The sequence below is a fragment of the Gymnoscopelus braueri genome (genome assembly GCF_963280865.1).
Source record: "Gymnoscopelus braueri genome assembly, chromosome: 7".
Lineage (NCBI taxonomy): Eukaryota > Metazoa > Chordata > Actinopteri > Myctophiformes > Myctophidae > Gymnoscopelus > Gymnoscopelus braueri.
The window spans coordinates 37,240,785-37,256,740 of NC_137608.1; the positions used below are offsets into that span (position 1 = coordinate 37,240,785).

The 15,956-nt window shown below is 41.8% G+C and overlaps 1 protein-coding gene across 1 annotated transcript in view; it reads left to right on the plus strand.

Annotated features, from left to right (window-relative positions):
• galnt9 (polypeptide N-acetylgalactosaminyltransferase 9) overlaps nt 1–15,255 on the plus strand; it is a gene marked incomplete at both ends in the record, with an annotated part of 118,659 nt that extends 103,404 nt beyond the window's left edge. Inside the window, 4 exons of the mRNA XM_080433135.1 lie at nt 3,393–3,530; nt 6,007–6,102; nt 14,021–14,188; nt 15,109–15,255. Of these exons, the coding sequence (XP_080289261.1) occupies nt 3,393–3,530; nt 6,007–6,102; nt 14,021–14,188; nt 15,109–15,255 (549 nt within the window). The remainder of the gene's footprint in view (nt 1–3,392; nt 3,531–6,006; nt 6,103–14,020; nt 14,189–15,108) is intronic.
• Between the last annotated feature and the right edge of the window lie 701 nt (nt 15,256–15,956).

The following is a 15,956-nucleotide window of genomic DNA, read 5'->3' on the forward strand; positions in this document are numbered from 1 at the left end:
GTGTTATTGGTTTGCAGGCACCTGCTGAGGACACAATTATTTGGCAGTGGTGTGTGTGTGTGTGTGTGTGTGTGTGTGTGTGTGTGTGTGTGTGTGTGTGTGTGTGTGTGTGTGTGTGTGTGTGTGTGTGTGTGTGTGTGTGTGTGTGTGTGTGTGTGTGTGTGTGTGTGTGTGTGTGTGTGTGCGCGCACGATTGTGTGTGAGTGTGTGCGTGTGTGTGTGTTTATGACTCCCCACACCAAGCAGCAGGTCCAAACAACCCCCCCCCCCCCTGAAATTGAATGCATTTGTTACCAGTGTTACTCTGCGGTCATAAGCACCAGCGGACAATGGGTGAATAGCGTTCATTATTCACAGATGCTGAAAGGAGTGTTGGCAGCTGGCTGCACACTCTGACAGATAGAGGCGGAGAAAGAGATGAGAGGTATCTAGGTTGGAAATGCCGGGGCCATTAATGAAATGATGCGCTGTGTGCGTGCTTTTTCTTCACTCTCTGTCATATTAACCTCCTTTGTACGTATAATTATTTGTGATATCGTAGGACAGTGGTGATTCTCAACCTTTTTCATTTCAAGGACCACCGGTTTGATATGCAATAGGCCACGGACCACCATTTCATGCTATTGTCATCACTGTGACCCCAATCTACACAGTAAAAGAGAGGGTTTTACAGTACATGCTCAAATTGATTGATTTGAGTGTTTGGGTGTTGGCCTAATGCTATACAGTATAAGACAGCAGAATCGTTTCCCCCTTTCAATTCTATCTCAAAGAGCTTTGTTTGCATCCTTATTTCTGTACACTGTAAAATCCCCAGAAAGTGTACAAATGGAACCAAATGCGGGTCCATTTGTACACTCTCAGTTAGTTACAGACCCTTACGGGTTCATTTGGTTCAATTTGTACACTCTCTGAGTTGCAGACTCGATAGGGTCCATTTGGTTCCTGACTATCAATCATTTAGCCGGGAAGCCGCTGGAACCCCCTCAAGGACCCCTGGGGGTCCCCAGGCTGCACTTTGACAACCACTGGTTTAGGAGAGGCACGAGAGGGACAAACAGACAGGAATCAATCATAGATTAGTAAGGGAACATGTGGTGCCAGAGGCAAGACTTAACTACTGCACCATTAACAGGCACGGTGTCTTTGCATTTCTGTATGCACATGAATGTATCTTTATGTCTCTCTACGGTATTGCCTCTAATTGTTGATGTGCTGTGCATATATGTATGTTTGCATATCAATGGATAAGTGTGTGTGTGTGTGTGTCTGTGTGTGTGTGTGTGTGTGTGTGTGTGTGTGTGTGTGTGTGTGTGTGTGTCTGTGTGTGTGCGTGTGCGTGTGCGTGTGCGTGTGCGTGTGCGTGCGTGCGCGCGCGTATGTCTGTGCATGCTCGTTTACGTGCAAACGTGAATAATTTGTGTATGCATGTGCAATACAGGTCTATAATCGTTGTGTCTATGTGAAAGCATAATGCAACATGTGCGTGCATGCTTTGTGTGTGCAGCTCTATATCATGTCTATATTTGCGTGTGTGTGTGCGTTTGTGTGCGTATGTGTGGCGTGCGTGTGTGTGTGCATACATGTGACTGAATGCATGTATGCATATGTATGTCACGGCTGGGCCACAGCGTTGCCAGGCAGTGAGGGCTATTAAGCATTCCCCTCCCATCAATCAGGGGAGGCTTCCTCCATATCGCCAACAGTGAGGCTGTGAGGGCTCATAATTAAGCAGCTGATTAGAATTTGCTCTGCACAAGGATCATGTGTAATGAAAGAACAATGAAGGTCCCACACGACAGACACATCTATCCATCTCTAAACCAAACACTATCAGCACTCTCAGCCCTCCCTCTCTCTATCGCCGTCCCATTCTCCTAAGCCTCTAAGCCTTCCCGTCCACCCCTCCTTCTCTGCAACTCATCCTTCAGGGTCTTCCATTTTTCTAACAACTAACATTGGAACATGGCAGTTTAAGTAAAGTTCCCAATGGCTAAGTAGGTTTACTTTTTCATTTTATGGCAGTTTCCCCCCATTTTCTTTTAATTGGAGCAGGAATCTATTCTATTGTTCACTTAACAGAACCAAGTGGATGACTTCCCTTAGGGCATTGGTTCTCAACCTTTTCAGGCCGCGGCCCCCCAAAATAATAGTATATGAACTGGGGAGTTGGGACCCCCCTACCTGAGAAGCACTTGGAATTGTAGGAGTTGATGCATTACATTTAGTTTGACTCGGTTCCACAGATAAATATTGTGAAAATAGCTGATCTTTAAGCTCACAATTTTTGCCTTTTTCTTAGGTAACAATTCGGCCAATGTTTGAACATTTTTAGCCCATTTAGACCTGAGGCCGATTCTAAAAACACCTTCTAAAGTTTTCTGAAAAAAAAATATATTTATTCAAAATTTACAAAAAAATTATGTTGCTATATACTGTACATAGCAACAACTACCACAAAAGGGGTTCCCGGATTGAAAGGTATAGATACGTATAGGGTTTCCCAGTATAGTTTGTTGATTACTTTTGACTCAATAACATTTTTATTCCAGTCTTAAAAGTTAAGATACCCTATACACTTATACTAAATGTTGGTTTGTTTACTGTTGCACTTTAAGCAAATCATCTGGGGACCCCCCAAAAAAATTTTGGGGACCCCTCTAGCGGTCCCGACCCACAGGTTGAGAACCACTGCCTCAGGGGATGATCACACTGAGACGAATCACTACAGGCGCAGACGCTTTAGAAACGTCTTGGCAAACAGGTGCTGTGCCCACAGACAGCATTCTTTGGCTACCAGCGCTACCGCTGTACTTGGCGCTCTTGGTTAAATGCACTGTGACGAGCGGTGTGAGTATTAGAATTTTCTAAAACCACTAGAAAAATACAATGCAATGGAGGAGCCCATGCCACTTGCCAGGGAAAAAAATGTTTTGTTGGCAACACTTTTTTTTAGTGACATATTGTTGCCGACGTGTTTCTAGCGACGTGTCTCTGCATGATCGCCTCCTTATCTTAAGTAACCTAGTCAAAAACAACTAGTGTTGGGATGCCTGATGACACATCCATTTACCGCATTGACCATAATGCCATGTGTGAGTTGTGAATAATTAAGTTAAAATACAGCTCCTTTCATGTCTTGAATGCCTCTTCCCATTTATTATAATTTCTATCTATCATTGCTCCTACAAGGTCAAGGAAACAAAACCAAATAATTTGACTCTTGTCTACTCGTATATAAGATGTAACAGTGTGAATATTCTATCACTTCACCTCTCTCCTGTCTCACTACTGTCCTTATAGACATGCTGTAAAGAGGCCCTAACATTTGTATTGTCACATGATAAACCACTGGCTGAATGGGGATTTGCCTTTGCTATTTTGCTTAACAGAATCCAGGGGTGGACTTCGGGGACGTGTCGGAGCGCGTGGCACTCAGGAAGAGGCTGCAGTGTCAAAGCTTCCGGTGGTATCTGGAACACGTGTACCCAGAGATGAGAATCTACAATAACACCATCACGTATGGCGAGGTGAGACATTATAAATCCATTTTCATTGTGTGATGTGCAGTATGTATGGGTGTAGGTATATCTAACCCTTGTGCTATTACGGATGAGCAACTACTATGAAGACACATGCTACATTAGAGCATAACGCATCACACAATCGGGAAAACAATACTGAGCCCTGCCATAGCAAAAGTAGGCTAAATAAACAACCTTTTCTATCCCCATTATTTCAGCATTATTTAATGATTATGCCTAAGGATTACTAGTCTCTTCCTTCAAGAGAGAGCAAGGTACATTGAAAATTGTACATTGTTGTAGAAATAACTAGTATTTTCATCAGTGTGCAGTACTGTTCTTGTGTGTTGTTTGGTCATTATATCCATGTACTGTACTTTACTCTAACAATATCTAAGAAAAACATCACCCAGATTATGTCATTTGAAATATTCAAAGCATTCTAAGTAGCACAGCTCTGTGTAACTGGTTCAAACAGAATCAGATCATATGAACTGTATGAAAATATAATGACAAAATTGGGGGTTTTCATTTTGCAAAAGATGTGACGTGCTTTCATCCTGTTTTCAAAATGTATTTTAAGCAATTTTATTATAAATCTGTATGATTATATCCAACAAAACTGAATAGTGAAGGCATAATATTCGTATTGGTTTCTCCAGCAGACTGTCTGCAGACTTTCGCCTTTCACAGTCCAGTGTACTCGAAGCATGCTAGTATACCAGACCCATTTTATAGTATAGCCTATAGGCATTTTTCATGGACTTCTGCTCAATGTCCATAGACGCCCGTCTACTGTGGGTCCGAGCTGTCACCTTGCGGACGTCTGTCCACGTAGTTTATTTGGTGAATAGGAATTGGGCTTACGAACTCAGCTTTACACAGAGAGATGCTTCATTGCATTGTTATTTCCTCCCAAGATAACTTTACATAAAATAAAATAAAAAAAGATAAAGATATGATTTTTATTTTTTAATTACAGAACGCGGTCATGCAGGTTTATGTTTTAATGGTTTGTGGTAGGCCTATGTGATGGTTAATTCAAAAGTATGATTTAAAGAGCACCCATGTGTACACATGGATATGCAGTTAATTTGATTCCACAGCTGAGTAAAATTAGCTGCAGAGAGCTTATTAATTCATGAGACACATTATCCCACATCTCATTTCTGTATTATTTAAATGTTTTCCATACCAGGCTGTTATTGAATTATTTGAAGGCTGTTTGTGTTGAGGACAAAAAGCAGCAGCAGATATCTGCCCCGCTATGTATTACAACCCTTTATTTGCACAGAGGGAATGTTCAAACGCAGGCGGGTTGAATGCTGAGCAATAGAGCACACATAAGCAGTGTTCTCATGCAGTGCTGAAGTGTGTGTGTGTGTGTGTGTGTGTGTGTGTGTGTGTGTGTGTGTGTGTGTGTGTGTGTGTGTGTGTGTGTGTGTGTGTGTGTGTGTGTGTGTGTGTGTGTGTGTGTGTGTGTGTGTGTGTGAGCGAGCGTACACTGAAACATCACACTGACAACATATTTTGTCTTTTTCTTCACTTCAAAGATCACAGAAGACTCTTGAAAATAAGAAGATACAATTTAATTCAACTGCAGTCAGCCTGCAATTGAAAAGTATCCTGTTGCCGTAGTGACATGACATGATGTGACTGACTCACAGAAACTTGACACAATGTGGGCATACACACAATTACAGTAGGCGCAGGTTCTTTAAAGATACATTTATAAATACGTTAAATAGATTTGTTAGAGCTCAGCTGCGCGATTTCTTTGCACGATGGTGGGAGAAGAAAGTAGCAAAGGTTTTAATAACAGGTTGAAAACTAACATGCCAAACATGTATGTTGTAATACAGAATTTCTTCTTTAGCCCTCCTCCCCCCAGATCCACCCATCTTGCACTCTTGTTAACCCTGGTGGTGCCTGTTGCGGTGGCACCATTTCAAACTGTCCCATCCTGACAAGTGTGGGACAAACCGTTACCCTTTGTTGTCAGCTTGGCAGAGGAGCAGTTGCTGCGGCAGCCTGAAGGGAAGTGAGGCTCATCTGTCAGCAGCCACCACACAGCTGTGGCTCTTACTTTCTTCCAGCACTGACCGGCCCCGGCCGCACGGAACACCCTCTCTCTGACAAGCCTCGCATGATAGATAGCACTCACAACCTGGAAATGAAGTCATATGTATTCAAATCACACCACAGAGACATCTGAAAGCGTGGCCCCGTGCTCTCTCTTGTTCGCTCACTGCCGCTGTGCCACGCTGCCACCATCTGGGGCCTGGAGGAGATGAAGAAAGAAAGAGGCATAGAATGGGGATCTGGCCACTGAGAGATGGTTCTGTACTCTCTGAGTCATGACTACTTGTGATAGGAGACATAGTAACTGGGAAACAAAGTCACATCAAATCCTGTAGAGAAGAGACGGATAATACTAAACAACAAGAGGTGTTTATCTCCCTGTCTGTCTGGTGTGTTTCAGGTGAGAAACAGCAAGGCCAGTGGATACTGTCTGGACCAGGGCTCCGAAGATGACGACAAAGCCATCTTATACCCCTGCCATGGCATGTCCTCACAGGTTAGAACTCACAACAATTGATGCATTTATTTAAAGATTATGCTGAGGCATTTCTGCTTTGACAGTATAATGAAGAGACAAGAAAGCAAGAGTAGAGAGTGTGTGCAAATTGTGGAAATTGTCCCTACAATTATTATTTTTGAGTTCTTAGTCATTATGCAGGACCACCTAACCAAATATAATTCAAATTTATGCTACAGATAGTGTCATTTAAAATTAAAAGCCCTCCAGGCTTTTATACACAGCCCAGCCATATGCAAGGATTCGATTATATTAAGAAGTACACAGTGAAGATTACCTGAGTGCATCCATGTTGTTTTTTCCCCCCACCATTTTCTTGTAACCTTTCAAGAGCATTGCACTTACTGTATTTGCCACCCACCCCCCTGTGAGAAAAAAACAGAAAGCCCTCCCCTTCCTGATCACTGGAACACCTCAAAGAGAGAAGACATGCATATACAGTAGAAGAGACACATCAACCACATTCTACCACACAATGTCACAAGTACAGTATCCCTGTTTAGCCTGGCCGTCAGTCCTCTAGTCAACCTGAACACTCAAGTTAGTTTTGTAGTTAGCAGACCACTGTGTAGCCTACTTTTGAAAAGGAGTATCTCAATGCTGAATGTTTTTTTAGGGGAGATTTTCACTGCATGGCACTGGCTCAACTGGCCTTTGGTCACAGGTTACTTCGGTTTCCACGGCAGATAACACCCCCGCAATGTAGCAGGTCGTCATAATGACATCAAACTCTCTGCATGGGAGAGCGCTAAAGAACAACTGAGAGAGAGCGCTGGGAGAGAGCTAAAAAACTACTTTGTCTGGATGCTAACTTTACAGTATTTCACCAATAGAGTCCACAACACAAACAGTAGGGGTGTGCCGATATATCGTCCCGCGATATATCGTGATACGTTTTCGTGTCGATATGTATAGTTTTGGCGTAAGAAAAACTATACTATTTCAAGAAAGAAATAAGAAAATGGCCAATAATAATAATGCAAAAACAAGTATTTGTTTGCATTTGCTTTTGCTTTTTTCCCCCCCATATATTTTCATAAGCTTTTTTTCCACCCCATATATTTTCATAATACAAAAGTGCCATGTATCGTATCGTATCGATATCGTGAGCCCAATATCGTGTATCGTATCGTGAAATTAGTGTATCGGCACTCCCCTACAAACAGTTTCTGACATAACATTTTAGATGAGAAATAGGCCATGCAGTTGGTTGTATTGTATATTGGTTTATTTTACATTGACACTGGCTAATTTAAAAGTTTAACAATGTCCAGGCACTTCCATGCACTTATAAGCTAGACCAGTGGTTCTCAACCTTTTCAGGCCGCGACTCCCCAAAATAATCATATTTGAACTGGGGACCGCCCACCCTGACAAGCACTTGGAAGGTATGAGTTGAGGCAGTTGTTTGACTTGGTTCCACAGATAAATATTGTGAAAATAGCAGATCTACAAGCTCACAATGCCTCGCAAGCGGGCATACATCTGCACATGCAATTATGTTTTGGATTCTTGGTGAGATGTAATTTTGTGCACAGACAAGTAGAAATGCTGGTGAGTTATGAGTTGTGGTAATTCATTCTTCCTGCTCTCTGGTCTCATTTGTATGTTTTAATCTACTCCCCTGCTCAGAGCACCTTGGAAGACTCATTAGACCATGTCCAATAGGTTGTAGTTGTAGCCTGAAGGTTCAGGTAGTGATCTATAGAGAATGGAAGTTTGCCAGTTCAAATCCCCAGTAGGAAAATAAGAAAAGGAGAAATCTACAGGACCTCCCTGGAGTAAATTAGAATGAATAATGCTCTCCCCTCCCTCAGCAACTATGATGTGCCTCGCAGGGGCTTTTGAGTATTGCACTTACATTCATATTACCCCTGTGGAGCTGCACGGCGGCCAACATAGAGGACAGTGGTTGCGCTCTGCCGACGCTGGCCAACTGCACTGTAATGAATGTGAAGCGGGTCATTGCTGATTGATAGTTTGTGTGCTACTGTATGCTTACATAGTAAGACTTCCTTGGATGAAGAAACTATAAAAAGAAACTATAGCTGCATGGCAGCAATGGACCAGGTTCCACTGAATCACAAGGAATAGATAAATAAATGATCCTTTAGAGTAATTGTTTGATATGTCCAGGTGCACATCCGGACCAAGTGTCACCTCTGGGACAAAGTGGGAACAGGGCTTAGACTTTCAGTGCTTATTTTCAGTGCTTAATTATTATACCCCCTATGGACCAATCGGGGGTAATTTTTTTTTGTATCTGTTCATGTTTTATGTTCCCTTTTGGCTGCATTCTTCTTTTTTTGCCCAAGCAGATGCAAGGGGTTTTGGGAAATTGAGCTATTGGCAAAAGTTGAAATCGCCATATTTTCAGCACATTATCAATGTATCACCACTGGACTTAAAAAAACTACGTAAATAGGTTTACTATCATGTTTCTGGTCACCCTGACAAATAGTTTGGTCAAATTCTTAAGAATTGATTGATTGATAATTTAACCATTCTTTGACCAATTTCTAGCTTTTCTCAAACTATCATCATTTTAGCAAATTTCACATTTCTAGGACAAATGGGGTGGCAGGGCTGAGCCTTGGACTTGAGTGTTTATTGAAGCCTCTATGGGCCAGCGTAGCCTGGACTATCTTTGTGCCAAAATGGCCAAAATGTTACCAATGTATGGATGAGTTACTGGACAGAATACAGGAGATTCATGATAATAATAATAGCAATGCCAGCAGATATAATAGGTTTCCCTGCTTCACAGTGGAACCCTAAAAAGGTTCTAAGCTGTGCACACCAGAGCAAAAGGGATGTGCATGTGTGGGTGGAAAAGATGGCAAGGGAAGGGGGAGGGGGGTGTATCTATTTGTGGATATTTTAGTTAGTGTGCAAAAGAGCTTGCCAAAGTCAGCATGCAATGTTATTCATCATGGCTGATTTTTCTCATCCTCTTCTTAGGATTGTGAGTGAGTGACATATTTATTGTCAGCGCAGGGGGAGTATAAATCAACTGTCTACCAGCTCACCTCCTTTCTTCTCCATCTATGAGAGCTCAGTGGGGTCTCCATAATGTAAAGCTGCACCGACTCTTAACACCGTGCCTTACAGTGGGGAGCAAAAAAGCCAAACCAAGATGAACTTTGTCTTTGTACCATTGTAATATTAAATTACAAAGACGAGTGACATTACCTGCACAGACCCAATTCAATTTGCTTGAGACCCAGACAATTTTGCATTCCTAGCAGCATCCCTTTTTGTGCATGAAAAGTAGTAATTGCATGGAATAAATCTTTATTGTGCTTCTGACGAATGAGGCTCTCTCTTTGTCGTGGGGGAGCTCCCAGTAGAAATCTAAATCATGGTGAATGTATCGCCTTTGTCCTGAAGGCTATTGCTCTACACGGAATGGCACAAACATACAGTACATGCACTCTCACAAGCACATGCTGATAAATAAATGTCTGTGCTCTCTTACCAGCAGGAATTTAGCTATGTATGATGTTTATTACTATGTATAGCAACATTGGACATGTATAGCAACATTGGACCCTTAGCAACTTACCCTCTCGGGCCTCTTAAGTTTCTTAAGGTGAATGTGTAATTTCTGCGCTACGTCCTACCGGCGCTGGGGAGAAAGAGAGAGAAGCCAAGAGATTACTGCCAGGGCAAAGGGCTCTCTTTACAAATAATGAGGGAGGTTGCCTGTTGATTCTGCAGTAGACCTGTACTACTCAGAGCACAGGTCTCCACCAGGCAGTAGAAGTCAATCTTAGCTAATCAGGATGAAGTATGAAAAATCCGTCTTGATGACATGACTATAGGGATAATGTGTACCGATTCGTGTGATGTTTGAACAAAATCTGTAGGAGTAACATCAAAAAATGAGTTTAGCAAAAATCAGCCTCCTGGCGCCATGAGGTGGCGCTATAACAGGTTTGAAAAATGTAGGATGGCATTTCTTCCTTGGCCTAGTGGGAATGTGCATGCAAAGTTACATGGCAATCGTGCCGCTATAACAGGCCGATGTGAAACATTTGGGGTAGAGGTTCTGCTCTGGCCTCCAGGGATTGTGCGTGCACAGTTTCAGATTAGCTGTACATAGGACGGACACACACACACACACACACACACTAGGGCTTTCACCAACTAGTCGACTAGTCGACTAGTATAACCACTAGTCGACCTTGTTGGTACTAGTCGAATAGTTGTAAAAAAAATATATATATATATATATATATATATTATTTTTTTTATTTTTTTTAATGCCATAGCAATGGCCCATCTTACTATTATTATTATCCTCCTGACTTTATTTTTTATCAAACGGGGGTCAAAAGTATGCCCAATAAAAGCCTATTATTGGGCAATGGGGATCCTTGGAGACGCTGCTGTGGTGCTGTGCTGCTGTGCCAGAAGCGCTTCCCTTAAAACGCCATAAAAATAAGTTATTTTTAAATGTAAATTTCGACTAGTCGACTACCACTGGGTCAAATGAGTCGACTAGTAAAAATCATTAGTTGTGAATGCCCTAACACACACACACACACACACACACACACACACACACACACACACACACACACACACACACACACACACACACACACACACACACACACACACACACACACACACACACAGGGGCAAAATAGGAGACATAAAATCTGAGACTCACAAGAGATGAGACTTATTCATAAAGCAACAGTGACTGTTTTCCACTGTGCAAAATCTGTATGCTGTTTATTCACCCTGGTTCCTGTCACAGTGAAAATGTGACGGTGGCAAAACAGGCTATTTAGTGCACAGCTGTGGGCAAGTCGCTACTTAACACATAGGAGGAATTCTACCTTAAGCATAATCCAGCCCAATGCACAAAACACTGCATCACATACAATAGCCCATCAAGTTACCGCTCCATTAACAAGGTAATTAGGAAACTTGTGATTAAGTTGACCCCCAGAAAGTGGTTCTGAAACTTTTTTACGATGCCAGGAAGGCAATGGAGCGTCTAATGGCCCTGCAGAAGGAACAGGTTAATTGGCTTGGTAGAGTCATTTCCTCATGTTAATTATTTGTTATGGTCCCATTTTCAACATATTAGCATGTAAAGAGGCTCCCAGACTGAACCGTGAACCGGTATTAGTAGGGGATTATATGGGGGTGTTTTCCCTGTACCCGGCCCCAGTATACACCACATAAATCTGCTTACACATATTACTGTATATCTAGCCCCGAAAGCCCCAAATCAGTTTAAGCATTACAACCTTGTGGTTGGGATCCCATGTGACGTCGCCTGGTATTGAAACCAGGCTCCTATGCTTAGTGGTGTAATAGTTATGACCGCTTACTAGGCATGTATGGTAAAAATTATTGAAAAGAAAACACTGAAAACCAATGAAACTAGTGTAATAAGCTACCAACTTGAGAAAAGAATGACAGCTCAAGGCTTTTGTGGTCCATCTCACTTTCTATTCAATCGGTTTAAAAAGTTTAGCACTGGAATATTGCTCATGTGAAAGCCTTCATTCTCAGTTATTTGTTAAAAACTTAGATAGGACCACTTAGTCATGTCAGGGTTTTTTCAGTATTAGAATTTTGGCAAGCACCCTCCAAACACTCCATGGCAGCCTTCTGTTGTTGCCATATGAATGCTATTCATCATAATAATGTTGCGCAATTCAAAATAATTTCTATAATCTCTCTTGACCTTCATCAAGGCCAAAATCATAAAAAAAAACACATGGAACATAACACAAATCACAATCAAAACTAGCACTGGGGGGTTTTAAAGGGCCCTGAGTGCCCGCTCAGTGTGTAATTGATTTGTTTTAGTTTCTTTAGGGCAGAACTGTGCTTAAAAACCCCTATGCTCTTTTCTCATTGTACCCACACAGACCACTGAAAGCTCGTTTGGTTTCTCTGTGCCTTGTGCAAAACAAAAGAGACACACATAATAGCACTAATTGTTACAATAACACAGAATGTAGTGACAGCAGATTGCAGAGAGGTTTTTTACATGCTCAAATTGATTGATTTGAGTGTAAGGGCTAACGCTACAGTATATGATTATGTCTCAAAGCTCCAAACGCTTTGTTTGCTTTGTTGATTCTGTACACTGTAAAGTGTTAATTTAACTGAGAGTGTACAAGTGGAACCAAATGTACCCTAAATGAACGCTGAGGATTTTACTGTGTAGACAGCCGGGAACAGGGCCCACATTGAGGAGAATGTGAAATCTGTAAAAAGCGAATTTGCCATCTCATTTCACTTTCTTTTCCTCCACATCAAACCATTTGAGAATCCAAAGTATGTTTACGCTTTATTGAAATACTCAGTGCTGCCATTCATTGAGCTCCGACACATATAGTACATACGTCAGCTTAACAGTAGTCTGGGTCCAGAGGTATTCAGTTACAGTACATTGATCCTTCAAATTCCCCACATTATACAGATACCTGCCTTTGGCTTTTATGGATTATTGTGTGAGTGTGTACAGTATGTGTATGTGTGTCTGTGCATGCATATGAATGCTTGTCTTTTAGCATTTCTTTCCGTGTGCTTATACGTGTATATTTTTGTGCGTGTGCGCGCATGCATGCACAACCCCATCACCACCTCCATTCCCTATCTTTGGCATCTCATTTTTCAGAGAGGATCACTGCTATGAATAATAGATGTTATCTCTACTGTATCCTTACGTAATAGATACACATAGCCTTTCATGTACAGGATTAAACGGTGAGGGATCAAGTTGTAGTTGGGGGGGTCTGTAGCATTAATAAACTATACACTTTAGTTTTACGTGCTGTGCTCCGTGCAACGGTATTCTAGAAAGTGTAATGTGATAAAAGTCAGCAGCAAAATGGCATGGCGGCGCATTCAGTTTCCGCATTGAATTACCGAGGGATAATACAATTCCAGCTGGGGCTCTCCTGTGATGCTGCAGTCACACTGACACATTGTCTAAAAAGTAGTGGATACAGTAAATACAGTAGATACAGTCCAGTAGTTGAGACCTTCCTTTCTAAAGTTACACACATTTTCCCTTCCTTGGCCCCATTATAGAATAGAAACATTATTATCCGCATTTGCCTAGGACTGAAACACGGCAGATTCCGTTTGCTAATTCCCTTTTGGCTTTCCCACTGTTTGTTTGAGTGGACTAATTAAGTGTCCCTTTAAGAAGGAAAGTATTGGATTCTTGAGCATGCTATTGTTGTTGTGTCTGTACTATTGTAGCTTGGAGAAAAACAAGAACTGGATACATGCCATTGTGCTGGTGTGAAACGCTGGAGTGCTTTACATTTTAAACTATGGATACAGGAAGTGGTGACTCTAGTTCAGTACAGTAGCAACCATAATGGAAACTCTTAAATATTGTTAATATACTTTTACACTGGCCAATGTTTATGTGAAATTAATAAAGCCTGAGCCTTATTCATTTGAGCATGGCCTATTTGTCTGCAAGAATTTGATCAAAATCAGTTTTTGTTAGACTGTAGTTAAGATAGTTTCTATTGTTCTTAGGATCTTTTTAATCCCATTGCTTGGAGGGATGATTGCTCTGCGATTGGCTAGTTTAGTGTTGGGCTAACGGACCGCCCAGTGCTGTAACTTCATTACTCACAATATTCAGTCAGTCTATGCATCCGTGGTGCACGAGAATGTCCACACACGATATACTACGATATCAGGTTCGACCCTGATTAAGCCCTTGCATGGGCGAAACATTGTTCTTGTTTGTTAATTAAATAAAGCTTGGGAGAGCACATAGTATGTGGAAATATGTCAACATTTATTATATTTATTTTCTATGTTTTTCATGTAATGGTTAATGTGTGCATTTATTTATTTTGGGTTCTCATGCTATTTATTTAACTCTTGTATTTTACAGCTGGCCCGCTACTCCACCGAGGGACTGCTTCAGCTAGGACCCTTGGGGTCGACCACCTTTCTGCCCGACACAAAATGTCTAGTTGATGACGGCAGAGGGCGCATGCCCAGCCTGAAAAAATGCGATGCTGTTTCACGGGTTTCCCAGAGGCTCTGGGACTTCACACAGGTAAAAACAAACTTATAGTCCTAGCTTGATAAGCGTGACCAGCTACAGTGCCTGTGTTTGAAAAGGCAGCCTGACAGACTGACCAAGAGACTGACTGTCCAAACTGAACGGCTTGTCTTATGGTATTTCTTTAAAAAAAGGAAGGAAGGAAGGAAGGAAGGGAGGAAGGGAGGAAGGGAGGAAGGGAGGGAGGGAGGGAGGGAGGGAGGGAAGGAAGGAAGGAAGGAAGGAAGGAAGGAAGGAAGGAAGGAAAACTTTATTACTCATAAATATAAACAGCACGAGGTGCAGTCAGACATTAAGGCTAAAAGGATAACACAAAAAAGTCCTGGGGACTTGTTTCCATTGCGGTCCTATATGTATTCAATTCATCAACATAGCATAAAAAATAACACAATAATACATGTTATCAACAGGTACAAAATACTATATGTACAAAGGAGAAAAGGAATGAATGAAGGAAGACAAAAGCTTTTCTCTCGAATACTGATCTGAATGAAGTTTGTTTTCCACACGTGACATTCCGAGTTAAACCAGGCTGAATTGAGAGACTGGCACGTGCATTGTGGCATTTGTCTTCATTGAATGGGTGATAAGAGCCACTGTGTGCTGTAAAAGCAAGCCTGAGCATTCAAGGTTTATGGTGAGAATAAGAGCAGTTTTATTTTACTGTAGCCACCTGCTGTTGCTTAAAGTGCTTATGTAAATGATCTTACATCAGCAATCTTATCCCTCTTGCGTGTTCATTCTGGGGGCCCAGGGAATTGTCTTGGCAATAATGGCTCTGATGTGCACTCATTCTGTTTAGTTGTAATGCTGGTGATCAAGGAATTGAAAGTTATTCTACAGAAGGACCCATCATAAGTCACTATGTATGGATGAAATGTAAAATGTTAATCACAATTCTGGCTTTGTTGCAGAATGGTCCGATCATTAGCAGGGATACGGGCCGGTGCCTGGAAGTAGAGATGTCCAAAGATGCCAACTTTGGCCTCCGATTGGTGGTCCAAAGGTGCTCCGGTCAGAAGTGGATGATTCGAAATTGGATCAAGCACCCCAGACATTGAAAAATATACGAGCAGACTTTGACAGAGAGTTCCACAGTGAGTCGTGGTTTGGATGGTTTGACTTTGGATGCATCAGAGTATGATACTGAGGATCTATAGTTTCTGGCTTGAAGCTCAGATCACTCACTTCACACCTCAGACTGCGGTGCACACATAGACTCCCTCACTTTCGGAGCAGAGAGATTTCAAGCACAGTCTTAAAGATGACTGTGATGAATTATTATGTTCTGAATTCTACTGTGCACTCCCAGAGACCATAACATACTGCACTGTTTGAAACTTAATGCATTTCTTAGGCCCAGCTACAAATACAGTATGTACAGAAGACACGAGACACCCGAGTGCAAAGCCTCCCAAAAGTGGTTGGAGAACTCTACCAAACGGAGATTGTGTTTCTGCTGTAAAAAACAATTTAACTGTTTGTTGCAGAAAATGAAGAAATTGCGTGGATTTTCTTTTTTCTTTTTTTGAGGCATCTGAGCAAATAAAAAAAAGAAAGATGATATCGCAATCAGTTGCCGCATCAGCGTTTAATTACTTCAGCCTGTGATCTAAAAAATGACTTTAGACATTTTTTTGCTACCCTGACTGGAGACTTAATGGGTTTCAAAGAGGCTGCTTATGGTCTGAACAGTACGTGATTCGCCTGCACTCACACAAAACCACCACAGCTCTTTATTTGTTTCTTTTAAACTGTATTG